Raw genomic sequence first — 26517 nt, forward strand, 5'->3', positions numbered from 1 at the left:
TTATCCGACCTTCCGCTTATCCGACCTTCCGCTTATCCGACCTTCCGCTTATCCAACCTTTGCTTATCCAACCTTCCGCTTATCCGACGCCCCCTTTTTCCTCCAGCATTTCCCCTTCAATTAAAGGAGCGCTCCCCAACTCTCTCTCCATTCCCAATAAGTGAAAAAGGCAAGACAAGGAGGAGAAGGAGGAGGGAGGAAAGACGGAAAAGAGGCAGGACCAGAAGCGGAAGCGTCCTCCCTCCCTCCCTCTGTGATTTCCACGCTCCTCTTCCGCATCCGGGCACTTCCTGCTGGACCACTCTAGCTCCGAAGCATTGCCTTGCTTTGACTCTTTAAGTCCCTGTTGTTAGTATTCTAAGAGTCTAGCGCTGTGTCATATGGATAACAGTAGGAAACTCCGTTATTATCCGACATTTTTGTTTATCCAACGTTCTGCCGGCCCGTTTATGTCAGATAAGCGAGACTCTACTGTATCTCATGCTGTTCCCATGATCTTCTCAGGGTTAAAGCTAGAGTAGGGCTGTCCACATCCAACCCAAAGAGAGATACTTTACCCTCATCACACTAGAGCAGGTATTGGCAAACCCAAGCCCAGATGTGGCCCCTTAGGATCTTTTCTCAGGCCCTCCTCTCTTGTATCACCCTATCCTTCCTTCTTTCTCTCTTTCCTTCCTCTTTCCCTCCCTCCCTTTCTTCCTTACCTCCCTCTTTCTCCCTCTCTCCTCCCTTCCTTTCCACTCTTTCATCCTTCCTTCCCTCTTTCCTCCCTCCTTCCCCCCTCTCGTTCTCCTTCCCTCCTTCCTTCCTTCCTTCCTTCCTTCCTTCCTTCCTTCCTTCCTTCCCTTTTGTCTTTCCTTCCTTCCCTCTTTCCTCCCTCCCTTCCCTTCCACCCTTCGTTCCTTCCTTTTATTCCATCCATCCATCCATCCATCCATCCATTTTTCTCTTTCCTCCCTCTTTCCCTCCCTCCTGCCTTTCTTTCTTTCTTTCCTTCTTTCTTTCTTTCTTTCTTTCTTTCTTTCTTTCTTTCTTCCATCCATCCATCCATCCATTCTTCTCTTTCCTCCCTCCCTCCCTCCCTCCTTCCTTCCTTCCTTCCATCCATCCATCCATCCATTCTTCTCTTTCCTTCCACTTTCCCTCCCTCCTTCCTTCCCTTCCACCCTTTCATCCTTCCTTTCCTCCCTCCTTCCCTCTCTCCTTTCTCCTTCCCTCCTTCCCTTTTGTCTTTCCTTCCTTCTCTCTTTCCTCCCTCCCTTCCTTCCTTCCATCCATCCATCCATTCTTCTCTTCCTCCCTCCCTCCCTTCTTCTTTTTCCTTCCTCCTTTTCCTCCTGGGGGATGTTTAGCTGAGAGAAGAGAAGGTAAAGAGGGAATAAGAGAACCATGTTTCAAGATTTCAAAGGGTGTCCCATTGAGAAGAGGGAAACTGACATTCTCTGGAGACCATGTTACAAGGGAGCAATGGTTTTATAGAATCATAGAGTTGGAAGAGACCTCATGGGCCATCCAGTCCAACCCCCTGCCGAGAAGCAGGAAAATAGCATTCAAAGCACCCCCGACAGATGGCCATCCAGTCTGTTTAAAACCCTCCAAAGAAGTTGCCTCCACCACACTCCTTCTTTGTATGTACATATGACTTGTAAGCCGCTCTGAGTCCCCTTCGGAGTGAGAAAGGCAGCATATAAATGTTGTAAATAAATAAATAAATAAATAAATAAATAAATAACTCAGGGGCAGAGAGTTCCACTGCTGAACAGCTCTCACAGTCAGGAAGTTCTTCCTAGTGTTCAGATGGAATCTCTTGTAGTTTGAAGCCATTGTTCTGCATCCTAGTCCCCAAAGCAGCAAAAAAAAAAAAAAAAAAGCCTGCTCCCTCCTTGCTGTGACTTCCTCTCACATGGCGATCATGTCTCCTCTCAGCCTTCTCTTCTTCCAGCTAAACATGCCCAGATCTTTAAGCCACTTCTCATAGGGCTTGTTCTCCAGACCCTTGATCATTTTAATCGCCCTCCTCTGGACACTTTCCAGCTTGTCAACATCTCTCTTGAATTATGGTGCCCAGAATTGGACACAATATTCCAGGTGTGGTCTAACCAAGGCAGAATAGAGGGGCAGCATGACTTCCCTGGATCTAGACACTAGACTCCTATTGATGCAGGACAAAATCCCATTGGTTTTTTTTGCCGCTGTATGACATTGTTGGCTCATGTTTAACTTGTTGTCTACGAGGACTCCAAGATCTTTTTCACACGTACTGCTCTTGAGCCATGTGTCCCCCATTCTGTATTTTTGCATTTCAAATGGCAAGGAAAGAGATTCAACTGAAAAGATTAGGAAGAACTTCTTGAGAGTAAGAGCTGTTGGAGAGTGTCGTAGGCTGCCTGGTGGAGTCTCCTTCTTTGGAGACTTTTCCAGACAAGCTGTCTATTGGGAGTGCTTTGATTGTGCCTTCTTGCATGACAGGGGGTTGGATTGGATGGCCCTTGAGGGTCTCTTCTAGCTTTAGGATCCTAGGATTCTATATCAGGAGAAGGCAATACAGGGTCTAATTGATACACTCTCCTATCCACCACCTTATCCCAACCAACGGTAACCCTTTTGGGATCCAAATGTTTCCTGTCTTTCCTTCTCTTTCTACCTCCAAAAGAGAAGAGGAAGGGGAGGAAAGAGCAGGGAGGGGGCTTGCGTAGAAACCCCTCCCTCCCGGTCTGAAATGCGACCCCCAAATTAGAAAGTTTGCCCATGCCTGCACTAGAGCATGGATCCACTTTAAATCCTGCAGAATTATGGGACTTGTAGTTAGTGAGGCCCAGGACCTGTCTGGTTGAGTAGTTTAAAGCCCCCTCCTTAAACTACAAACCCCAGATTTCTGCAGGAGGCAGAAACTGGATTTAAAGTGGATCCATGCTCTAGTGTGATGATGTCCTACATTTTCACCCATGGATTTGCCAAGTAGTAAGGAGCCCTATCTGAGACGACTATTCCAGTCTCAGCTGTGTCAATGAGATACGTCTGTCTCCATGCTGCAGCATGGGGTTTGCCCCCCACACAATGGCACGGTGCTGTCCCGGTTCTGCCCTTCCATGTCCATGTCCAGAAGAGTCTGGCGTAAGGCCGCGCTTCCCTTGGCGGCCTCCCCGGGTGAGGAGAGATGCGATGAGCTTCCGAGGGAGATGAGTTTCCAAGGGTCAATGCGGTGCCGGCCTGAGGCCGGACGAGGCCGCGGGGCAAAGGCCAGTGTCCGGGGACGCTCGACTGGCATGGCGTCCAAAGAGGCCTTGTGACCGGCCGGGGAAGTGTCTGGCAAACGTGGGAAGGGCAACATTTCCTGTAAACCTAAAGGGGAAACAGACAGAGAAGAACGTGAGTTTGAGACACAAGCTGCATTTATCCTGTGCCAATCTCTCCCACTAACAACCGGTAACAATCTGGAGAACATGGAAACACCTCCAGATGTTCCTTAACTATTAACACCATCTGCAGCTACATTTCTGGATGAAATCCCAATATACCTGCACAGGTGCTACCCTCAGAGTGTAGTTTACAGGAGGACAAAATGAGTCCATTGCCCCAATAAGAGTTCTGCCCTCAGTGTGTTGCTGTGAGTTTTTTGGGCTATATGGCCATGTTCCAGCAGCATTCTCTCTTAACATTTCCACTGCATCTGTGTCTGGCATCTTCAGAGCTTCTGTTGGCAGTGAAGCAAGTGGACCACTCAGAAACAGGAGAACTCCAGACAATAAACAACCAGAAGCCAGTTAAAGGTAAAGGTAAACAGTTCCCCTGACATTAAGTCTAGTCATGTCCAACTCTGGGGTGGGGGGTGCTCATCTCCATTTCAAAAACCAAAGAGCCGATGATGTCCATAGCCACCTCCTAGGTCATGTGGCCTGCATGACTGCATGGAATGCCATTACCTTCCTGCGGAAGCGGTAAATATTCATCTTCTCACATTTGCATGTTTTCGAATTGCTAAGTTGGCAGTAGCTGGGGCTAACTGCGGGCGCTCACCCCACTCCCCGGATTCGAACCGCCAATCTTTCAATAAGCAGGTTCAGCAGCTCAGTGGTTTAATCTGCTGCGCCACTCGGGGGGCCCATAAAAGCCAGTGAACACCTCCCAAATAGAGGATGCCTCCAGGCAACAAAGGCCAGACTGTTGTTGTTGTTCATTCGTTCAGTCACTTCCGATTCTTTGTGACCTTATGAACCAGCCCACGTCAGAGCTCCCTGTCGACGGTCACCATTCCCAGCTCCTTCAAGGTCAAGCCAGTCACTTCAAGGATGCCATCCATCCATCTTGGCCTGACTACCTCTATGCAGATATCTTCACTGATTGACTTTGCAAACTTCATGAGAAATCAAATGCTAATTCAAGCTTGCTAATTGCAACATTCCCACTTGCTTTAAACAGACAAGGGTTCTTTCTCCCACCCTGGACATTCCACAGAGAGAGAGAGAGAGAGAGAGAGAGACACTCTACTTGCTTCACTGCCAACAGAACCTCTAAAGATGCCAGTCACAGATGCAGGGGAAGTGTTAGGAGAGAATGCTGCTGGAACATGGCCATACAATCCAAAAAACTCACTGCAGCCCAGTGATTCTGGCCGTGAAAGCCTTCAACAATATAGTTTTGCTTCCAATCCCCAAATTGCAATCGAGTAAGACTCAAGTTTAACACTCAAAAATACAGCTGATGTATCCAAAGGAAAGCAACAAGCCATTGCCAAAGGAATACGAACACTGCAAATACGAGAGCTGTAGCTTCAATAATTTAACCCCATGGGAGCTTTGCGAGGGATGCATACAACACACCGTTGGATGGGTGAACCTAGTGAAGTTTCGGATACAATGAGCCCAACGTAAACACCAGGGAAGCTTTTGCTTCAGGAACTGAGGCTCACCTTTGCAGTCCCCACCCTGCAGACCCTGACGGATGGCCCCATCAGATGGTGTCCGGCGGTGTCCCCTATTGACAGCCTGGGTGGCGCTGACATGAGTCGGGGTGAGCGACTGCCGGGGGTCCTTCTTGAAACTCTCGATGGTGACGTCCACCAGTGGGTTGTGGCGAGGAGTTGGTGGAGGGCTCTCGGGGAGGCAGGGGGGCTCATACATGGGAGCTTCATCACTGTCCGAAGGCAGAAGGGACTTGGTGGAGTTGCAATCCGAGAGAGAGGAAAGGGAGAGGAGGGTAACAGAGCTGGGGGGACCTGAAGCAGCACGGGCCATCAACCCTTCGCCTGCCAACTCTGCCAGCTCGGCGCCCAGGGCAATGGAGGCCAAGATGGACGCACAGCCCAGCAGCACGAGTTCACTGCGACGATGATTGTGGTGGGAGGCTGCACCCCGCTTGGGCCACTCCAAACTAGGTGGTAGTGTCTTCAGACTGACATCTCCTTCTGGCGGTGGCAAGAGGGGCATGTATGGTGAGTGAGGTGTGCTGCCCTCCTTCTCCGCGTACTCCTCTGCGGTTGCAGACAGAGAAAAGAACAGTTAGTATTTTAGTTGGACACATTTGTCTATTTACATCAATGACAAACACTAGTAAAGCTTTACATTAGCTAAGTACTTTTTCTCATTGCATAAGGAAGTATCCTATACCTCCTTGCTTACTGATAATACTAATTATTATTTGATACACAACAAGATTAGTGCATAGCAAACAAAATTGCTATGCTGGCTTTTGGATTCGCTCACACATCCGACACGGCAGATCTGAGTAGGGTGGCCTTTTGCAGCCTATCAGATGGTAATTTTGTCAACACTGATTGTTTTTAAGTGCAGGCCAGGGTCTTTAGGCACTGTGCCCAGTGTGCTGATCACCACTGGGACAACCTTGACTGGTTTGTGCCAGAGTCTTTGCAGTTCGATCTTTAAATCCTCATATTGTGTAAGCTTTTCCAGCCGCTTCTGGTCAATTCTGCTGTCGCCTGAGATTTCCTCATAGACGATCCATAATTTGTTTTTTTCCATGATCGTGAGATCAGCAATATTGTGCTCCAAAGCTCTGTCAGTCTGAATTCAGAAATCACAGAGTAGTTTTGATATGTTCAATTTATTATTATTATTAGTAGTAGTATTAGAAACACAACAAGATTAGTATACAGCAAACAATACTGGCTTTTGTAAGTGTCTAGCACTTTATATATCAGTGAATAATGTATGCAGATCCAAGCAGGGTGGCCTTTTGCAGCTGAAAGATGGTAATTTTGTCAGCGCTGATTGTTTTTAAGTGCTGACCAAGGTCTTTAGGCACTGCACCCAGTGTGCCGATCACCACTGGGACCACCTTGACTGGCTCGTGCCAGAATCTTTGCAGTTTGATCTATTATTATAATGATTGGAACAAGCCAATGTTCAAGGAGGCATAAGGATACTTTCTTATATAATAGGTGTTGTGTAGCCCCTTTCTCCACCCTCTTCCAATATGAACAGCTACTGATTTGTGAAGGGATGCGCCAAAAATGCTCCTCTGTGCCAATGCACAATGAGAAGTGGTTGGCCTCACAATTTTTTTCTTAATTACAAGTTGTGCTGATTGATTCTCTGTCACCATTACATAGTATTTTTATCTTTTGGATCCTGTGGGCAGAGTTGCAAGGAGAGGAAGGAAGTGGTCACAACAGAGCCCTATTTCCCCCGATGAGGTTCAGAAAGCACCAAAGAACCTGAGTCATTGATATGCCAGAGCCTTGGTCTCGAAAATTTGATTCCGGGCCAGAATACATCAAAATTTCTTCTATGCCATTTTAGAACAAGAATAGGCAACATTTCCTCTCCAAGCATCCAAACAACCTTCAAACACCACCTGCAAAACTAAGCTCACCCATCTCATTGAGGCTAGCAAAGCCTCCAGCCAGTGGCATATGCTTTGGAGACTTGCCCAAATTGGGAGCACTGGAGGACCACTGCTTGCTGCCTTCAGACAGAGACTTCAACCTGTACAAGTGAAAAAGAAGAATGACCTCAATCTGAGAGGCTGAACCCACTCCAATCTCCTTCAATGAGATAATCTTGTTTCTCCATCCCAACCGTAACCCTTCCTGCTGCCCCATTGTTACCCTCTCATTCACTTCTAGGTTCCTCACCTTTCTTCTCCTCCTAGTCTCTCCTTGTGGACGGTGGAACTGGGGCCCCATGTCCGGCCTTTCTTCTTGGTTCCCACCAGCTCCTCCTTCTTGATCGCAGTGCTGCGTCCCCATGTCCGGCTTCCATCCAAAGGTGTCACTAGGAAACCACAAGGAATGGGATTTTACAAAGGGTAGAGCAGTGTTTCTCAACCAGAGGGTTGTGACCCCTGGGGGGGGGGGGGGTTGCATAGGGGTGTCACAGTATTTTCTGTTGGTCATCGGAATTCTGTGTGGGAAGTTTGGCCAAATTTTATCATTGGTGGGATTCAGAATGCTCTTTGATTGTAGGTGAACTATAAATCCCAGCAACTACAACTCCAAAATGTCAAGGTCTATTTTCCCCAAACTCCATCAGTTTTCACATTTGGGCATAGTTAGTATTTGTGTCAAGTTTGTTCCAGATCCAGCATTGTTTGAGTCCACAGTGCTCTCTGGATAGAGGTGAACTACAACTCCCAAATTCAAAGTCAATGCCCACCAAACCCTTCCAGTATTTTCTCTTAGTCATAGGAGTTCTGTGTGCCAAGTTTGGTTCAGTTCCATCGTTGGTGGAGTTCAGAATGCTCCTTGATTGTAGGTGAACTATAAATCCCAACAACAAGAACTCCCAAATGACAAAATCAATCCCTCCCCAACCCCACCAATATTCAAATTTGGGCGTATTGGGTATTTGTGTCAAATTTGGTCCAGTGAATGAAAATTCACCCTGCATATCAGATATTTACATTACAATTCATAAAAGTAGGAAAATTACAATTATGAAGCAGCAACTAAAATAATTTTATGGTTGGGGGTCACCAAAACATGAGGATCTGTGTTAAGGTGTTGTGGCATTGGGAAAGTTGAGAACCACGCGGGTAGAGGAACAACAGGCATATTAGCTATTCCCCAAAGCAGAGTTCAGAAGAACTATTTGCTCAGATTTTGTTGTTGTTGTTGTTTATTCATTCAGTCGTTCAGAAGGAAAAAGGAAGAAGGGCCGACCAAAGGCAAGATAGATGGATGGCATCCTTGAAGTGAGTGGCTTGACTCTGAAGGAAGTTGGGGACTGACAGGGAGCTCTGGCGTGGGTTGGTCCATGAGGTCACAAAGAGTCGGAAACGACTAAACGAATCAACAACAACACCAGGTTCCCAAGCTAGTAGTCAATAAAACAGAAATAGATGTTTTTCTGAAACTCCCTGCTCAGATTACAATTCTCTGAATCCCCAAACAGCATAGCGAGGGGCCATGGTGGCAGGGAGATTTGGAGAGCCGTGGTGCACAAAAGTAGCATACTTAAGCTTTGCATCCGAAACTGTGTTCGCCTCCAACTGGTGCCCATGAAACGGCGATTGGCCTTATGTATGAAGCCAGTGTCTCTACGTCCTCCACAGAAAGAAATCTCTTAGTGGTGGATGAGGACTCCAGAGGTACTTACAGCGAATGGCACGGAGACGTGGGATAATGTTGGGGCTGCCAGGCGGACTGGCCCCATTGGACCCCAGCCCTTTCCGACGGTCAAGAGTCGGGGATGCCTGCACTGTGATCTTGTGTTCAAACCCTAAGGAAGAAAGAGGAGTATAGCATGTCAGAGGGAGAGAAAGCGAGATTATACAATCTCCCCAATGAATTGGTTCTTTCCGATCCTCTCTAGGGGTGCATCAATACCAGGGAGAAAGAGCAATGTTGCAATCTTTTGGAAGATTAAATTGGGGCAATGTAGAAAACGCACCAAAAGCTAGCTCACAGCAGATAGGACCATTGGTCTGTTAAATACGTGTATTTTATAGAATGTTTATGATGATTATGTGTTTTTAGCTATGTTGTAATCTGCCTTGAGCCACAAGAAGACGTGGGTAAGAAATAAAATTATTATTGTTGTTGTTATTGTTATTATTTGATACACAAAAAGATTAGTACACAGCTAACAAGATCACTCTGCTAGCATTTGTCTTCGATCACATGTCAGGCACTTCCCAAGTGTCTAGGATTGGGTGATGTATCAGCGAATAATGTGTGCAGATCTCAATAGGGTGGCCTTTTGGAGATGACATTTGGTAATTTTGTCAGTGCCAATTGTTTTTAAGTGCAGGCCAAGGTCTTTAGACACTGCATCCAGTGTCCCGATCACCTAACCCTAACCCTAACCCTAACCCTAACCCTAACCCTAACCCTAACCCTAACCCTAACCTTTACTTGCTTGTGCCAGAGTCTTTGCAGTTCGATCATTAAATCCTAATATTGTGTAGGCTTTTCCAGTTGCTTCTCATCAATTCTGTCACCTGGGACTGAAACATTGATGATCCATACTTTGTTTTTGTTTTTTTCATGATTGTAAGGTCAGGAGTATTGTGCTCCAAAACTCTGTCAGTCTGAATTCGGAAATCCCATAGTAGTTTGATGTGTTTGATAATAATAATAATAATAATAATAATAATAATAATTTTTATTATTATTATTTGATACACAACAAGATAAGTACATAGCAAACAAGATGACCATGTTGGCTTTTGTATTTGATCATACATCGGACACTTCCCAAGTGCTAGTGTGATGTATCGGTGAATGATGTGTAGGGTGGCCTTTTGCAGCTGACAAATGGTTATTTTGTCAGCACCGATTGTTTTTAAGTGCAGGCCAAGGTCTTTAGGCATTGTGCCCAGTGTGCCGATCACTGGGACCAACTTTACTGGCTTGTGCCAGAGTCTTTGCAGTTTGATCTAATAATAATAATAATAATAATAATAATAATAATAATAATAATATTGCCCGGCCCCAATGGGTCCCCAGTGGGAACACGGGGTTCTGTGCCTCCCCCTTCCTCATCCCCTTTGGGGTCCCTTCAGTATTCAATGCAAGGGCTCAGGATCTGCTTCCCAGCCTGTGCACCTGATGGGAGGCTGATGCGGTTGCCATCACGCAGCTTCAGGCGAGAACGTCGGAAGTGCCCCTTCCGCTTCTTGACCCGGGGCCTCTCTTGGCCCATCTGCATCATGATGAGGTTCAGCTCCCGCTCTACAATGTCGATTTCACGCTCCGCCAACTCCTGTTCACGCCGGCGTAGCTCTGCTTCCTGGGTCTTCTGCTCCTGAGCCGCACGGAGCAGCTCTTCCTCTCGGCTCCGCAGCTCCTGGAAATGACAAGGAAGGCAAAGGATGCATCCACATTGCACAAGTGTAGCAGTTTCACAATAATGTCCAGGGAGGGAGAAAGAACTTTTGTCTCTTTGAGTCAAATGTGAATGTTGCAATTGATTAGTATTAAATGCCCTTGCAGCTTTAAAGCCCAACTGTTTCCTGCCTGGGGGAATCCTTTGTTGGGAGGCAGACAAGAGTACTTTCTCCCACCGTGGACATTCCACAGATATATAAACCTCACTTGCCTAGTTTCCAACAGATCTCACAACCTCTGAGGATTTCTGTATCTGTGGAATAATGTCACTTTGATTAGCATTAAATGGCCTTGCAGCTTCAAAGCTCGGTTATTTCCTGCCTGTGGGAATCCTTTGTTAGGAGGCAGGAAGCAGCCAGGCTTTGAAGCTGCAAGGCCATATGATGCTAATCAAGGTGGCCAATGGCAACATTCACACTTGCCTCAATCAGACAAAAAGTATTTTTCCCACCCTGTACATGATTCCACAGATATATAAACCTCGCTTCCCTAGTTTCCAACAGGCCTCACAACCTCTGAGGACGCCTGCCATAGATGTGGGCAAAATGTCAGGAGAGAATGCTTCTGGAACATGGCCATGTCTGGAAAACTCACAACAACCCAGTGATTCTGGCCATGAATGCCTTCGACAACAGTATTAAAAATTCCTAGTTAATAATAATAAAAACATATTCCAAGTCAAAAATCACAGCACCCTTTAGTCCTTTGCTTGAGAAATAGCTTTTTTAATACAATACAACCCCAAGTAGCCAAAGCCACACTTTGTTCACCTCACTGCTACACCATCCTGATCTAGGATATTTGCAACAAAGGCTCCAAGTAATCCTGATCCAAGTTTATTTGCAACAAAGGCTCCAACAAAGGTCGACTGATAAGCAATGGCTTGGAGGAAGTGCATGGAAATCTGAGCAAAAGTGATGGAAATGGGGCCTCACTTTCTCCTTGGTCCGCAAGTCGAGGAACATGCCCGCAATCTCCACTTTCCAGTCCTGCTGCAAAGAGTGAAAGGACTCCAATGGCATCTGGAACATTGCAGACTGCTCTATTGCCACCAGCTGCTGCAGGATGGAGCTGAAGTCTGGTCGAGAATGAGGGTCCGAGCTCCAGCACTCTGCAAAGCGGCAGAAAAATCAAGAATGGCTTAAGCCTAAAGCAAGCATTAAAAGTGACACGTACCTCACCCACCCTAAAAACAAAGTCCAACTTAAACTGCAGAGATGCTGAGGTTGTTAACCGAAAGGCTGCAGATTCAAATCTGGGGAGCAGGGTGAGCTTCCCCTGCCAGCCCCAGCTTCTGCCAACCTAGCAGTTCGAAAACATGCAAACGTGAGTAGATCAATTGATACCACTCTGGCGGGAAGGTAACGGTGCTCCATGCCGGCCACATGACCTTGGAGGTGTCTACAGACAACGCCAGCTCTTCAGTTGAGAAATGGAGATGAGCACCAACTCCCAGAGTGGGACACGACTGGACTTTTAATGTCAGGGGAAAACCTGTTATTTCCTGTTTGACTTTGCTGTACTTACTTTGAAAGTAGTGTCTATATTCCAGAAACTTTCTTTTTGTTTTTGTTTTGGTTTTTTTGTGGTTGAATTGGTTGAGACTCTATAAGATATTCATTGAAAAATGATAGCAAAATGCAATATTTACAACCGCTTTGGTTAGGACCAACTGGGATCCAATTGTCAAATTGTCTTATTTTCTTTCTGGAGAGAATCTACAGTAGCTAATTTCATTATAAAAGGATTTTGTTTTTGTTTTTTTACAAAAGTGGAGCAATGGGTTAAATCCTTGTGCCAGTAGGACTGCTGGCCAAAAGGTCGGCAATTCGACTCCAGGGAGTAAGGTGAGCTCCCATCTGTCAGCTCCAGCTCCCCATACAGGGACATGAGAGAAGCTTCCCACAGGATGGTAAAACATCCAAGAGTCCCTTGAACAATATCTTTGCAGATGGCCAATTCTCTCACACCAGAAGCGACTTGCAGTTTCTCAAGTCACTCCTGAGATGGAAAAAAAATTAATAAAGTTGCCCACTTGAGAGATCTCTATCTCACAAAATGGGGTCCCTTATTATGGGGATGAATTTATCTAAATTATTTAACTGATTCTTTTACACTCATCAATCTGCCTCCCTTACTTTCATCTTTTAATTAATTCCATTTTACCATATAGGGGCATGAGCTCCCGCTGTTAGCCCCAGCTTCTGCCAAACTAGCAGTTTGAAAACATGCAAATGTGAGTAGATCAATAGATACCACTCTGGTGGGAAGGTAACTATGCTTCCTGCAGTCATGCTGGCCACATGACCTTGGAGGTGTCTACAGATAACTCTGGCTCTTCGGCTTAGAAATGGAGATGAGCACCACCACCACCCCAGAGTCCGACATGACTGGACTTAATGTCAGGGGAAAATCTTTACCTTTTACCTTACCAAACTTACTATTTAACTCACATGGTTCCAGATGGAATCCTGGGATTGTAATTCTGGGAGGGACATTTAGCATTGTCGATCAGAGCACTCTAAACTACAAGTCCCAAGATTCCATAGGATGCAGCCAGAGAAGTTCAACTGAAATTGTCTCCTGGCAACCCAAATCTCCAAGGAGGAAGAGATGGGGAAAACCTGAGTCTGTGCCTGCTTCTCACTCACCCTCAAGCAAGTGGGCAAAGGGTTCGGGGCAGGTGGACGGGATGGGCAGCGTCAACTTGTTCATAGCCACTCCATAGGCCACGGCAAGGGCGTCGATTTCCCGGTACGGGACTTCGCCAGTCAGCAGTTCCCACAGCAGCACCCCAAAGCTAGAGAGAGATGAGAAAGAAAGGATGCAGGGAATGAGTGGGCAAAAAACAAGACAGATACATATACAGACATACACAGTTCGCTCCTTGCACAGACATACACAGTTCGCTCCTTGCACAGAACTGCTTCCAGTGGGGCAACGGGGGAATTCAGACACTCGGCTTAATGGTTTTTAATTGTCTTACAGGACCACTGCCAGATGGTAAGGTGTGGCACTTCCCATTTCAAAAACTTTATGAGCTTCCTTTACTACTTTTCTCTCAACACCCAAGTACAGAGAGGGGAAAACATTTCAGCTTTTCCTACCCAGTTCCCAGTGCCTTCATCTATTTATTTATTTGTGGCACAGAGGGTTAAACCACTGAGCTGCTGAACTTGCTGACCAAAAGGTCAACGGTTTGAATCCGTGGAGTGAGCTCCCACTGTTAGCCCCAGCTTCTGCCAACCTTTGAAAACATGCAAATGTGAGTAGATCAATAGGTACCACTTTGGCGGGATGGTAACAGCACTCCATGCAGTCATGCTAGCCACATGACCTTGGAGGTGTCTATGGATAACACCAGCTCTTTGGCTTAGAAATGGAGATGAGCACCAACCACCAGACTCGGATATGACTAGACTTAATGTCAGGGGAACACCTTTACGTTTACCTTTTATATTCTACCCTACTCACCCCGAAAGGGCCTCAGGGCAGATCACAGAACACATACACAGTGAACATTCAATGCCATTAAACTCTTGGTGTACCCCCAGCAACAGCAAGGGTATCCCTCTAGGCCAGTGGTTCTCAACCTGGGGTCCCCAGATGTTTTTGGCCTACAACTCCCAGAAATCCCAGCCAGTTTACCAGCTGTTAGGATTTCTGGGAGTTGAAGGACAAAAACATCTGGGGAGCCCAGGTTGAGAACCACTGCTCTAGGAAACTAAACCAGGAAATCCTAACTAGATGCCCCCCCCCCAACACGAGGGTCTTCCCCAGGGGCAAACCAGGAATGTGCAACTTGGAAGTCCCTGAACAGACTCAGAAGTGGAGTGGGCAGATCAAAAGACAATCTGGCAAAATGGCATGACCTAAAAGAATTTCAAACCTAGTGTGACTGTGGAGCAGAACAGACAACTCCACATCTGTATGCTTGTCCACTATGCCCTGCCTCATGTACAGAGGAAGAATTGTTGGGGACTACAGACAATGCCATTGCTGTTGCACGTTTTTGGACAAAAAATATTTAGCCGCCTGCGCTCCCTCTATTTTTATCAGTTTTATACTAATTTATGCAATGCTTTTGATATGAAATATATAAATAAAATGCCATTAAACAGACAGGACAGAAAACAGGTAGAGGTATATGTCTGCATTTTCCCCAACTTTGGTGTCCTGGAGGTTGTGCTCAATTCCGGCCACAGGGGGGTGCTGTCACTCCATCCTCTATGATGAAGAGTCCTTGAGCACATATTTCCTTCTTCCTTTGATCGCGGCATTTTCTGATATTGCCTTTTTATGGTACCGTAAAATACCTCCCCATTTAAGTGGTGCCTAATTTCTCTACTCACAGCTCACAGCTATTTTTGAACTGCTTAGGTCAGTGATTCTCAACCTTTAACACAGTTCCTCATGTTGTGGTGACCCCCAACCATAAAATTATTTTCGTTGCTACTTCATAACTGTCATTTTGCTACTGTTATTAATTGTAATGTAAATATCTGATATATAGGATACATTTTCATTCACTGGACAAAATTTGGCACAAATACCCGATATGCCCAAATTTGAATACTGGTGGGATTGTGGGGATTTATTTTGTCATTTGGGAGCTGTAGCTGCTAGGATTTATAGTTCACCTACAATCAAAGAGCATTCTGAACACCACCAATGATGGAATTGAACCAAACTTGGAACACTGAACTCCCATGGCCAATAGAAAATACTGGAAGGGTTCAGTGGGCATTGACCTTGAGTTTTGGAGTTGTAGTTCACCTATATCCAGAGAGCACTGTGGACTCAAACAATGATGCATCTGAACCAAACTTGGCATGAATCCTCAATATGCCCAAATGTGAACACTCATGGAGTTTGGGGGGAATAGACTTTGACATTTGGGAGTTGTAATTGTTGGGATTTATAGTTCTCCTACAATCAAAAGGCATTCTGAGCCCCACCAATAAAACAATTGTGCTGAACTTCCCATGCAGAACCCCCATGACCGACAAAAAACAGTGTGTTATCTGATAGTTTTTGGCAACTCCTCTGACACCCCCTTGCGACTCCCCCCCCCCCCAGAGTCCCGACCCCAGGCTGAGAATTACTGGCTTAAGTGGACAGTGAGCTGGACTGGTCAGGTGCTCACCCTGACACGGGCTTCGAATTGCCAACCTTTCAATTGGTGTGATATGTTGCCCAATAGACTGAAATTCAGCCGATAGAGCTTTCCGAAACTCCAAGAGAAGTTTCTGCCAGTCCTATACAAGAGCATTGTTGGAAAAAAAATGCCCATTTTCTACAAAGGAAAGTGACCCTTGCTTTTCCCCTCTCCTTGCCTTACCTCCAAACGTCACTGCTCTTGGAGAAGAGGGAGTGCCTGATGACCTCGGGTGCCATCCAGGCGTAGGTGCCCGCTGCGCTCATCTTGGTGGTTTTGTGCCATTCGCGGGCCAGGCCGAAATCGGTGATCTTGAGGGTGCAGTCGCTCAAGTCCTCATTCTCAATGCGCTCCAGGATTAAAACTGGAAAGAGGCAGGAGAAATGGCAGATGGTGGAAAGGAAGGAGGGAGGGAAGGAGGGAAGGAAGGAAGGAGAGAGGAAGGGACAGATGTCACAAAAAAGAGGAGGCATGGGCACCGTTTCCAGCTGCTTTAATACTTGATGGCTTGATAGCATTTAGCCCATTTGTTTTCCTAATGGGATGGATTTCAGGATTTGATCTGTTTGATCATAGCCACCCATTGCATTTTTGGAACGATTGTATATTGAGCAAGCCTCACCCTCTCTGCCATATTGCCATTCCTGAACACACATCAGAAGATAGAGTTTCTTGCACATTTTGATACCATTTGAATTCCCATGGTGCCACCCTGTGGAATCCTGGGAATTGATCAAGTTCTAGTGCTTTTTGCCAAAGAATTTTAAGAATTTGCAAAAATTCATGCCCTGGCAGAGGTCTTTTTCCCCCTCTCCTTGCCTTACCTCCAAACGTCACTGCTCCTGGAGAAGAGAGAGTGCCTGATGACCTCAGGTGCCATCCAGTGCCCAACATAACCCATGTGTTACTATTCTGCCTCCTCAACATTTCCACTTTCCAAAATGGCCCATCCTCTCTTTCCTCCTGCCACCTTCTCCCTTTGTCCCTAGCTTACTGTAAAAGATGCAAACTAAGATCAAGATGCAAACGTCATTGATATTTCATGAAACACAGAACTGGGAGTGAGCCTTCCCAGTAGCTCTCCTAAATTGTGTGTTTTTCTTCATATATCATCTTTTTCACCCGGACCACACTCTGATGTTGCTTGGCCACACATATCACATTTATCAACTCTGAAACCTTGTAAAGCAGGCATAGGCAAACTTTCGAACTTGGGGGCCACTAGCTAGCACTTCATGCTAAGAGGAATGGCTGTCCGGTGATGGAAGGAAGGAAGGGAAGGAGGAAGGAAAGAGAGAAGGAAGGAAGGACGAAAGGGGAGAAGGGAAGGATGAAAGGAGAAAGAGGAAGGTAAGGGAGTGAGGGAGGGAGGGTGAAAGGGAAAGATGGATAAATGGATGGATGGATGGAAGGAAGGAAGGAAGGAGGAAGGAAAGAGAGAAGGAAGGAACGATGAAAGGGGAGAAGGGAATGGAGGGGTGGAGCAAGAGGGAGGGAGGAAAGGACGGGAAGAAGGATGGAAGGAGGTAGAGGGAGGTAAAGAAGAGGGAGGGAGGTAAGGAGGAAAGAAAGAGAGAAGGAAGGAAAGATAAAAGGGATGAAAGGAAGAAAGGATGGGAGGGAGGATGAAAGGGAAAGGTGAAAGGGAAAGATGTAAGAAAGGGAAGAAGAAAGGGAAAAGAGAAGGAGGGAGGGAGGGAGGGAGGGAGGGAGGGAGGGAGGGAGGAAGGAAGGAAGGAAGGAAGGAAGGGAGAAGAAAGAAATGACGAAAGGTTGGAAGGGAATGGAGGGGTGGAGACAGATGATGGAAAGAAGGAGAAAGAGGGAGAGAGGGAAGGAGAGAAAAGAGGGAAGGAAGGAAGGACGAAAGGGAGGAAGTATGGAAGGAGAAATAGGCAGGAAAGGAAGGGAGGGAGGGAGAGAGGTAAGGAGGAAAGAAAGAGAGAAGGAAGGAAAAACAAAAGGGAAAGAAGGAAGGAAGGATGGGAGGGATGGTGAAAGGGAAGGGTGAAAGGGAAAGATAGAAGGAAGGAAGGAGAGAAAGAAGGAATGATGAAAGGGTGGAATGGAGGGGTGGAGAAAGAGGGAGAGAGGGAAGGAGAGAGGAAAGAGGGAGGGAAGTAAGGACAAAAGGGAGGAAGGATAGAAGGAGAAAGAGGGAGGTAAGGGAGGGAGGGAGGTAAGGAGGAAGGAAAGAGAGTAGGAAGGAAAGACAAAAGGGAAGGAAGGAAGAGTGAAAGAAAGATGGAAGGAAGGGAAAAAGAAAGGAAAAAAAGAAGGAAGGAAAGGAGGAAGGAGGAAGGAGAGAAGGAAAGAATGATGAAAGGGTGGAAGGGAATGGATGGGTGGAGAAAGAGGGAGGAAGGAAGGAGAAAGAGGGAGAGAGGGAAGGAGAGAGGAAAGAAGAAAGGGAGGAAGGACGAAAGGGAGGAAGGGTGGAAGGAGAAAGAGGGAGGTAGGGAAGGAGAAAGAGGAAGAGAGGGAAGGAGAGAGGAAAGAGGGAAGGAAGGACGAAAGGGAGGAAGGATGGAAAGAGAAAGAGGGAGATAAGGAAGGGAGTGAGGGAGGTACAGAGGAAGGAAAGAGAGAAGGAAGGAAAGACAAAAGAGAAAGGAAGGAAGGGTGAAAGAGAAGGATGGAAAGAAGGGAGGGAGGAAGGAAAAAGAGAAAGAAGGAAGGAAAGAGAGAAGGAAGGAATGACGAAAGGATGGAAGGGAATGGAGGGGTGGAGAAACAGGGACGAAGGAAGGAGAAAGAGGGAAGGAGGGAGGAAAGAGGGTGTCGTATCTTCAATACGACACCCTTTCAAATATTTAAACATGCTATCACATCACCTTCTCTTCTCCAGGTAAACATATTAACCTCTCTAAACCGCTCGCCAAAGGACATGGCTTCAGATGCTCCGTTCCAGATGTGGTTGGGTTGCAAGACAAAGCATCCTTTCCAGCATGGTCAATGGAAAAGAGTGCTGGGAGTTTCGGCCCAGGCATGGCATCGAAAGGGATGCATGAGCTACACTCCTGACTGAAGGATCACATTTGGAAACTTCATCCCACAAGCAGGAGTCTAATTTCTTACTACAGTTTCAGATGTTGTTCGTTTAAACCACATGGAGATCTACAGTTAGAACCAGTGTCCTCCACAAACACAATACTGCCCACCTCCCAAGTGAAGGCTTTCATACAGGGACAATTCCATCCTAGATTTTCTGTGTTTCCTCCACCAAAGACATCCCAGTGTTTCTTACTCTCTCTATTGGTGTGGAATTTGCATGATCCCACCCACTGCCTCTCCCTTAACCTTTTCCTATTCTTTTCTATGGCGCACAGCAAACAAAGGACTTGATCAGCAACTGAACATACTAGAAAGGTTTGGGGAGAATTCACCATGATATGTAGGAGTTGTAAGTCCTGGGATGTATAGTTCACCTGCAATCTAAGAGCACTCTGAACGTCAACAACGATGGACCTGGAACTAACTTGACACACAGGACTCCCAAGTCCAACCAAAAAATATTGGAGGTCTTTGAATGGATTTATAGGAGTTGTAGTTCACCTACATCCAGATTGCACTATGAAGCCAAAGAATGATGGATCTGGATCTAACTTGGCATGCATACCCAAATTTGAAAACTGGTGGGTTTTGAGGGGAATTGGCCTGGACCTTTTAGAGTTGTAGGTATTGGGATTTATAGTTCACCTGCAATCAATGAGTACTCTGAACTTCACTGTAGAGGGAATTGGTTGAAACTTGGCACACAGAGCCCCCACAACCAGCAAAAAAATACTGGAGGTCTTTGAGGGAAATTCACCTTGATTTGGGGGAGTTGCAGTTCACCTACACCTAGAGAGCACTGTGATGGATCTGGACCAAACTTGATTTTGTCATTTGGGAGTGGTTGTTGCTGGGATTTATAGTTCACCTACAATCAAAGAGCATTATGAACTTCACCAGCAATGAAATTGAACCAAACTTGGTACCAGAACTCCCATGACCAAGAGAAAATACTGGAAGGTTTTGGTGGGCATTGATATTGAGTTTTGGAGTAGTAGTTCACCTATATCCAGAGAGCACTCTGGACTCAAACAATGATAGATCTGGACTAAACTTGGCACGAATACTCAATATGCCCAAATATGAACACTGGTGGATTTGGAGGAAAATAGACCTTGATCTTTGGGAGTTGTAGTCCCAAGGATTTATAGTTCACCTACAATCCTTGAACCCACCAATGATAGAATTGGGCCACGCTTTCAACAGAGAACCCCCATGACCAACAGAAAATACTGGAGGAATTTGGGAGGAATTGATAATGACGTAGTTCACCTACTTCTGGAGAGCACTGTGCACCCAAACAACTATGGGTCTGGGCCAAATTTGGCACAAATACCTGATATTAACCCTCAACATCTGTTTCTAGTGCACTCCTCTTCCCCCTCTGTACGAAGATCCTTGTCGACCCTATCTTGGAAGTGTTCTGCCCTCATAAATAGCTCACCCCACTGCTGTCTCACCCCCTGTTTTTATCCTTAGTATTTTATTCTGGATATGCGGCCTGCTCATTGCTTTGTTTTATGAATGATTTTATTGTAATTTTATATGGTTTATGCTTTATGTAATTCATTGTGTTGTTGCTTATGTTTTGATTTTATTGAGTTGTTGTTTATGTTTTGATTATTGTATTGTGCTATTGGGCTTGACCTCATGTAAGCCGCCCCGAGTCCCCATTGGGGAGATGGTGGCGGGGTATAAATAAAGAGTATTATTATTATTATTATTATTATTATTATTATTATTATTATTATTATCCAAATGTGAAAACTGGTGGAGTTGGGAGGATTGATTTTGTCATTTGAGAGTTATTGTTGCTATCAAAGAGTGTTCCTAAGACCATCAGAAATATGTGTTTTCTGGTGGTCTTTGGCAACCCCTCTGAAACCCCCTTGTGACCTCCCCAGGGGTCCTGACCCCCTGGTTGAGAAAGGTTGAACCTCAGATTTAGCATTGCTCCCCAGAGTAGCAAGTGCTTATTTTGAGCAATTTTCCACCTTCACCAGAATTTTTTGGGCCAATGTAGGGACTTGGAAGAGCTTCAGAGTAAGGCCAAATGTGGCTCATGGGCCACAGTTTCACCATGGTATGTGGAGTGGGATGGCAACACTGCAACCATTTCCCCCCTTCCAGAGCCTGATCTCCCACCTCATGGGACTTACTGTTGATGGACTTGAGGTCTCGGTGGATGATGGGAACGATGGCTTCATTATGGAGGTAGTTCATGCCCCGGGCAATCTGGACAGCCCAGTTGACCAGCACATGGGGAGGCACCTTCTTGCCGGCAAGTGCCCGGTTGAGCGCCCCTCCACGGGCATACTCCATCACCAGACACAAGTTGGGCGGGTTGAGGCAGACGGCTTTGAGTGCGATGATGTTGGGGTGGCGCAGCATGGCGAAGAGCCGGGCCTCCTGCCGCACATTCTCCGCCGTCACAGCAATGTCCTCCTCGGGATCTTGGCGGGTGGCCTTCACGGCGACCTCTTCCCCGCGCCACAGCCCCTTGTAGACCTTCCCAAAGCCCCCCACTCCAATGATCTCATCCAGTTCCAGCTCCTGGAAGGAGATTTCTAGTGGAGGTGGGAAGGTGAGAGAGCCCTGGATCTGGGTGTACTTGTGGTTGCTGGTGACATAGTTGCTTGGGAAGATGCCCACTTTGTCCTGGAGTTTGCCCGTCCACCAGCCCTCGTCCCCAGAGATGGTGGAATCCTTTGACAGGACTTCTACCAGGTCTCCCCTCCGCAAAGTCAGCTCCTCTTCCGCCGCGGCCTCATAGTCAAAGACAGCCGTCCAGACCGGGTTGGGGGTCATTGGGCCAGTATTCCAAGCCCCAAAAGTGTCCTGCGCCTCCTTGCATGCTGGCTCCATGGAGATGGTGACCAACACAGGCCCTGTTTGCTGGTGGGTCACAGCCTTAAATGGCCCATGGGTCCAATGGGGTCAAAAGGACAACCGCATCTCCTTTGGATTCCAATTTTCTCAATTCTCTGCAATTTTCTTCCTTTGGGGCTAGCCATCCTTCTTCTTCTAAGAAACCCCCTTTAACTTCCCTTTTTATTTCCATTTTTTTCCCAGCAACAATTTTCCTGGAAAGGTTCTGAAGAGTCAAAAAGCATATTAGGCTCCGAAGATGTTTGAACAGAGGAGGAAAACCTGCAAAGAAAAGGTGGACATTACCAGAATTATTATTACACAAACAAAAAACAACAACATGTGACATCTTAGTTTTTAGGACTCTTCCCGAGCTTATTTAGAGAACTCACTCAGAACTTGGCATGAACCACATCAGCTCTAGTTTGTGAGGCCCCTTCCACACAGCTGAATAAAATCCCACATTATCTGCTTTGAACTGGAATAGATAGCAATGTGGACTCAGATAACTCAACTCAAAGCAGATATTGTGAGATTTTCTGCCTGCTAAAGCAGCTCCACTGGCTAACGATAAGTTGCCGAACCCAATTCAAGGTGCAGTTTATGCCCTAAACTGTTTGGCCCTGCCTATCTCTGCAATCGCATCTCCCGCTATGAACCGGCGTGGACTCTTAGATCTGCCAGGGAGGCCCTCCTCTCACTCCTACCACCATCATCAGCATGGTTGGTGGGGACGAGAGAGAGGACCTTCTCGGTGGTGGCCCCGTGACTTTGGAACACCCTCCCCAGAGAGATAAGATAAGCCCCATCACTATCCTCCTTCCACGGGTACCTGAACACCTGGTGGTTCTAAAAGCCTTTGAAAATGTTTAGCCCTACCCTAGCCATCATCTAGGACCCTGTTCTGCCCTTTCTCCACTTCCCCAGCCCTATGGTACTGGGGCCTGAGTGGTCTTCCACACAGCTATATAACCCAGACTATCAAGGCAGAGAATCCCCTGTATCTGCTTTGAACTGGGTTATCTGAGTTCACATTAGCCCTTGTCCAGCCCTTTCATAGCTGACTAGGTCCACTTTGTAATTCTGGCCATTGATATTTTGAATCCCATCTGATGGAGTAAACTGGCTTTTAAATGTTTGTGATTGTTGTAATAGGATTATGTTTATGTTTCATAATGGTCATTTTTGTATAGTTTTCGTGTCGTACAGCATTTGAATATTTTGCCCTATGTTGGAAACCACCCTGAGTCCTCTAGGGGAGATAGAGAAGTATATAAATAAAGTATTATTATTATTATTATTATTATTATTATCATTATTACTTTTAGAGAAAGGTAAAGGTTTTTCCCTGACATTAAGTCCAGTTGTGTCCAACTCTGGGGGTTGGTGCTCATCTACATTTCTAAGCCGAAAAGCCGGAGTTGTCCGTAGACACCTCCAAGGTCATGTTGCTGGCATGACTGCATGGGGCACCGTTACCTTCCCGTCGAAGCAGTACCTATTGATCTACTCACATTTGCATGTTTTTGAACTGCTAGGTTGGCAGAAGTTGGGGCTGACAGTGGGAGCTCACGCTGCTCCCCAAATTTGAACCTGTGATCTTTCGGTCAGAAAGTTTGGCAGCTCAACGGTTTAGCCCACTGCACCACTGGGGACTCCATTATTATTATTATTATTATTATTACTACTACTACTATTACTATTATTATTACTGATATTCTGGGTTATATGGCTGTGTGGAAGGGTCCTTCCACATGGCCTTATATCCCAGAATATCAAGGCAGAACCCACATTATCTGAATGTGGACTCAGATAACACAGTTCAAAGCGGATATTGCAGGATTTTCTGCCTGGATATTGTGAGATATAGGGCTGTGTGGAAGGACCCTCAGATATGGTTATTGTGATTTTTCATGGTTGAGCATATGAAGACTAGTATATGGCATATGTTCTGTATCTCAAAAGATAGTGTTGATAGGAGAAAATTGGTGCCATTTTTGGAGTCACTGGGTCACAACAGACCCCAAAATAGAGATAACATTTGAGGCAACAAAGGGCCCTTCCACACAACCATATAACCCAGGATATCAAGACAGAAAATCCCACAATATCTGCTTTTAACTGGGTTGTCTGAGTCCACACTGCTGTATAATCCAGTTCAAAACAGAAAATGTGGGATTTTATTCAGATTATTATTATTGTTATTATTATTGTTGTTATTATTATTATTATCGTGTAGAAGGGGCCTGAAGCCCTTTTTACACTACCCTATATCCTAGGATCTGATTCCAATCTATCTGCTTTGAACTGGATTATATGAGTCTCCCCTGCCAGATAGCCTGGGAAAAGAAGATAATCTGGAATCAGATTCTGGAATATAGGAGCAGTGTAGAAGGGGCCTGAGTGGCCTTCCACACAGCCATATAACCCAGAATATCAAGGCAGAAAATCCCACAATATTTGCTTTGAACTGGGTTATCTGAGTCCACACTCAGATAATGTGAGATTTTCTGCCTTGATATTCTGTAATGTAGGGCTATGTGGAAGGGCCCTATATCCCAAGATTTGATCCCTGGCGATTTTCTTTGAACTGGATTATCTGCGTCTCCACTGCCAGATAGTCTGGGAAAAACAGTTAATCTGGGACCAGATCCTGGGATATAGGGCCAATGTAGAAGGGACCTGAGTGGCCTTCCAAACAGCCACATAACCCAACATATCAAGGCAGAGAATCCACCCGCACGACCTCTGAGGATGCTTGCCATAGATGCAGGCGAAACGTCAGGAGAGAATGCCTCTAGACCATGGCCATACAGCCTGAAAAAACCTACAACAACCAGTGATTCCGGCCATGAAAGCCTTTGACAATCCACCCTAGTTACTTTGAACTGGGTTATCATAGGGCCCTTCCTCACAGCCCAGTATCCCAGAATATCAAGGCAGAAAATGCCACAATATCTGCTTTGAACTGGGTTATCTGAGAACACACTCAAGATAATGTGGGATTTCCTGCCTTGATATTCTAGGATATAGGGCTGTGTGGAAGGGCCTGTAGTCCACACTGCCATATATCCCAGTGGGATTGTGGAAGGGGCCAAACTAGTCTTTTTCTAATCTGCCCCTTTAAAGGAAAACAATCCCTGCAACCTCCCTTGGTTTGCCAATCTCTTCCCAGCTGAATGCAGAGAAGAAAGAGGCCATTATGTGCCCCACCAACACCACCCTCTGAGGACAGGCAAAGAAATATATCAATGCAAAGCCATATTAAATCAACAACAGAAAAGAGCCCTTCTCTCCTCTTATTTTGCCATGTCTTTGCTCAGGCTCCTGGTGGCTTGGATTGCCGCAAAACAAAATAAATAAAGAGGAGAGACCCTTGCAAACCAGTGATGCCTTCCCAATGGCATAGGTATTCTCTCTCACACACAAAGGCTGGGCAGAGTGGGGGCTGGCATGGGCACCAGCTTGGCATAGAAAACCTTATGCAAGATGTTGGTGGGGGATAGTGGTGGGATGGAGAGTGGGCACCTTGTTCCATTGGGCGAAGGATGGAGAGGGTGAGGCCTAGGTGAGCAATGGAAAGATCCAAACCTCTTCACCATCCTCACAACCTCTGAGGATGCCTGCCATAGATGCAGGCGAAACGTCAGGAGAGAATGCTTCTGGAACATAGCCATACAGCCCAGAAAACCTACAACAAACCTCTTCACCTTCATTGGCTTACCTTTCTTAGCCAGGAGGGGAGAAAATAAAGGGAACCTCACCGGTTTGCAAGGCGCAAGGTGCCTCCTTCTCTCTCCCTCTCTCTCTCCATCCATTCACCTGCTTGCCAGTCTGTGGGGCAACCCTCAGAGCAGCCCCCTCCCCTTTGGCAAGAGGGAAAAGAGAGGAGGGGAAAGAGGCGAGGCTGGTGGTCCTCCTCCTTCCTTGGATGCTCTTCCCGGCGGAGATGCGGCTTTGGTTCCCACCGATGGGAGAGAGGGAAGGAAGCCAAGGAGAAGGAAGAGATGGTACCCAAGGGTACCCCAGGGGTTGCTCTTCCTCCTGGCAAGGCTCCGGGGGTCCCTCCTTCCCCGCAATTCCCTCCCTTGCAGCCGTCGCGGGAGGACCTGTCAGCTGGTGCCCGGCTGGGCAGGAGGAGGAGGAGGAGGAGGAGGAGGAGGGGAGGTGCTCCTGGCAGGCTGGCTGCTTGGAAGGAAGGGCATGATGGGACTCGTAGTTCCAGGGCTTGCCAAGCGGGGTGGGTGCCTTCAGCTTGGAGGAAAGAGGGCTGAGAGATGGGCACTAGAGAGCCCTGTCCAAATATCTGAAAGGGTGCCTCATTGAAGAAGCAGCAAGCTGGTCTGCTGCTGCACTCATGAAGCCCTGGATCCCACTTTTCCATCCCACTCATCCCACTGAACATGTGAAGTGGGTTGCTGTGAGTTTTCCGAGATGTACCGCCATGTCCCAGAAGCATTCTCTCCTGACGTTTCGCCCACATCTCTGGCAGGCATCCTCATAGAATTGAGGGGTCTGCTGGAAACTAAGTAAGTGAGGTTTATATATCTGTGCAATGTCCAGGGTGGGAGAAAGAACTCTTAGCTGCTGGAGGTAAGTGTGAATGTTGCAATTGGCCACCTTGATTAGCATTGAATGGCCTTGTAGCTTCAAAGCCTGGCTGGTTGCTGCCTGGGACAATCCTTTGTTGGGAGGTGTTAGCTTTGTTTTATGATGTTGTTTTATAAATTTTAGTGTGTTATATTTTAACTATGTTGTAAATGGGGTTTATATATCTGTGGAATGATGTCCAGGGTGGGAGAAAGAACTCTTGTCTGCTAGAGTTAATTATGAATGTTGTAATTAGCCACCTTGATTAGCATTGAATGGCCTTGCGGCTTCAAAGCCTGGCTGGTTGCTGTCTGGGAGAATCCTTTGTTGGAAGGTGTTAGCTTTGTTTTATGATGTTCTTTTATGAATTTTAGTGTGTTATATCTTAAGTATGTTGTAAGTGAGGTTTATTTATCTGTGGAATGATGTCCAGGGTGGGAGAAAAAACTCTTGTCTGCAAGGTGAATGGCCACCTTGATTAGCATTGAAGGAACTGCAGTTTCAAGGCTGGCTGTGTTCTGCCTGGGATGTATCTGTTACCTAGGGAGTCCCCAGTGGC

The 26517-nt window shown here is 46.4% G+C and overlaps 1 protein-coding gene across 2 annotated transcripts; it reads right to left on the minus strand.

The window, feature by feature from the left end:
• Positions 1-1856: 1856 nt before the first annotated feature.
• LOC137095490 (mitogen-activated protein kinase kinase kinase 10-like) lies at positions 1857-25498 on the minus strand. 2 transcript variants are annotated; one of them, XM_067462222.1, is made up of 11 exons: positions 25133-25498; positions 20660-21650; positions 15630-15810; positions 12940-13088; positions 11224-11399; positions 10007-10247; positions 8556-8678; positions 7094-7232; positions 6832-6944; positions 4910-5470; positions 1857-3342 (listed from the first exon to the last, which is right to left on the minus strand). In XM_067462222.1, exons 2-11 carry the CDS (start codon positions 21363-21365, stop codon positions 3005-3007), a joined length of 2727 nt encoding a protein of 908 aa, XP_067318323.1. In that variant the 5' UTR covers positions 21366-21650; positions 25133-25498; the 3' UTR covers positions 1857-3004. The 2 variants fall into 2 exon arrangements, with proteins under 2 accessions (XP_067318323.1, XP_067318322.1); XM_067462221.1 differs by having other exon boundaries at positions 25093-25498.
• Between the last annotated feature and the right edge of the window lie 1019 nt (positions 25499-26517).

This window comes from Anolis sagrei, chromosome Y (assembly GCF_037176765.1).
Source record: "Anolis sagrei isolate rAnoSag1 chromosome Y, rAnoSag1.mat, whole genome shotgun sequence".
NCBI lineage: Eukaryota > Metazoa > Chordata > Lepidosauria > Squamata > Dactyloidae > Anolis > Anolis sagrei.

What these genes read in the sequence shown, in the direction of transcription:
- LOC137095490 (XM_067462222.1), bottom strand. Translation starts at nt 21,365, where the DNA reads ATGGAGCCAGCATGCAAGGAGGCGCAGGACACTTTTGGGGCTTGGAAT. An exon ending in ACTTGCGGACCAAGGAGAAA is followed by an intron (nt 10,248 to 11,223) that starts GTGAGGCCCCAT and finishes TGTCATTTCCAG; the next exon opens with GAGCTGCGGAGCCGAGAGGA. An exon ending in TGCTAGCCTCAATGAGATGG is followed by an intron (nt 5,471 to 6,831) that starts GTGAGCTTAGTT and finishes CTGCAACCGCAG; the next exon opens with AGGAGTACGCGGAGAAGGAG.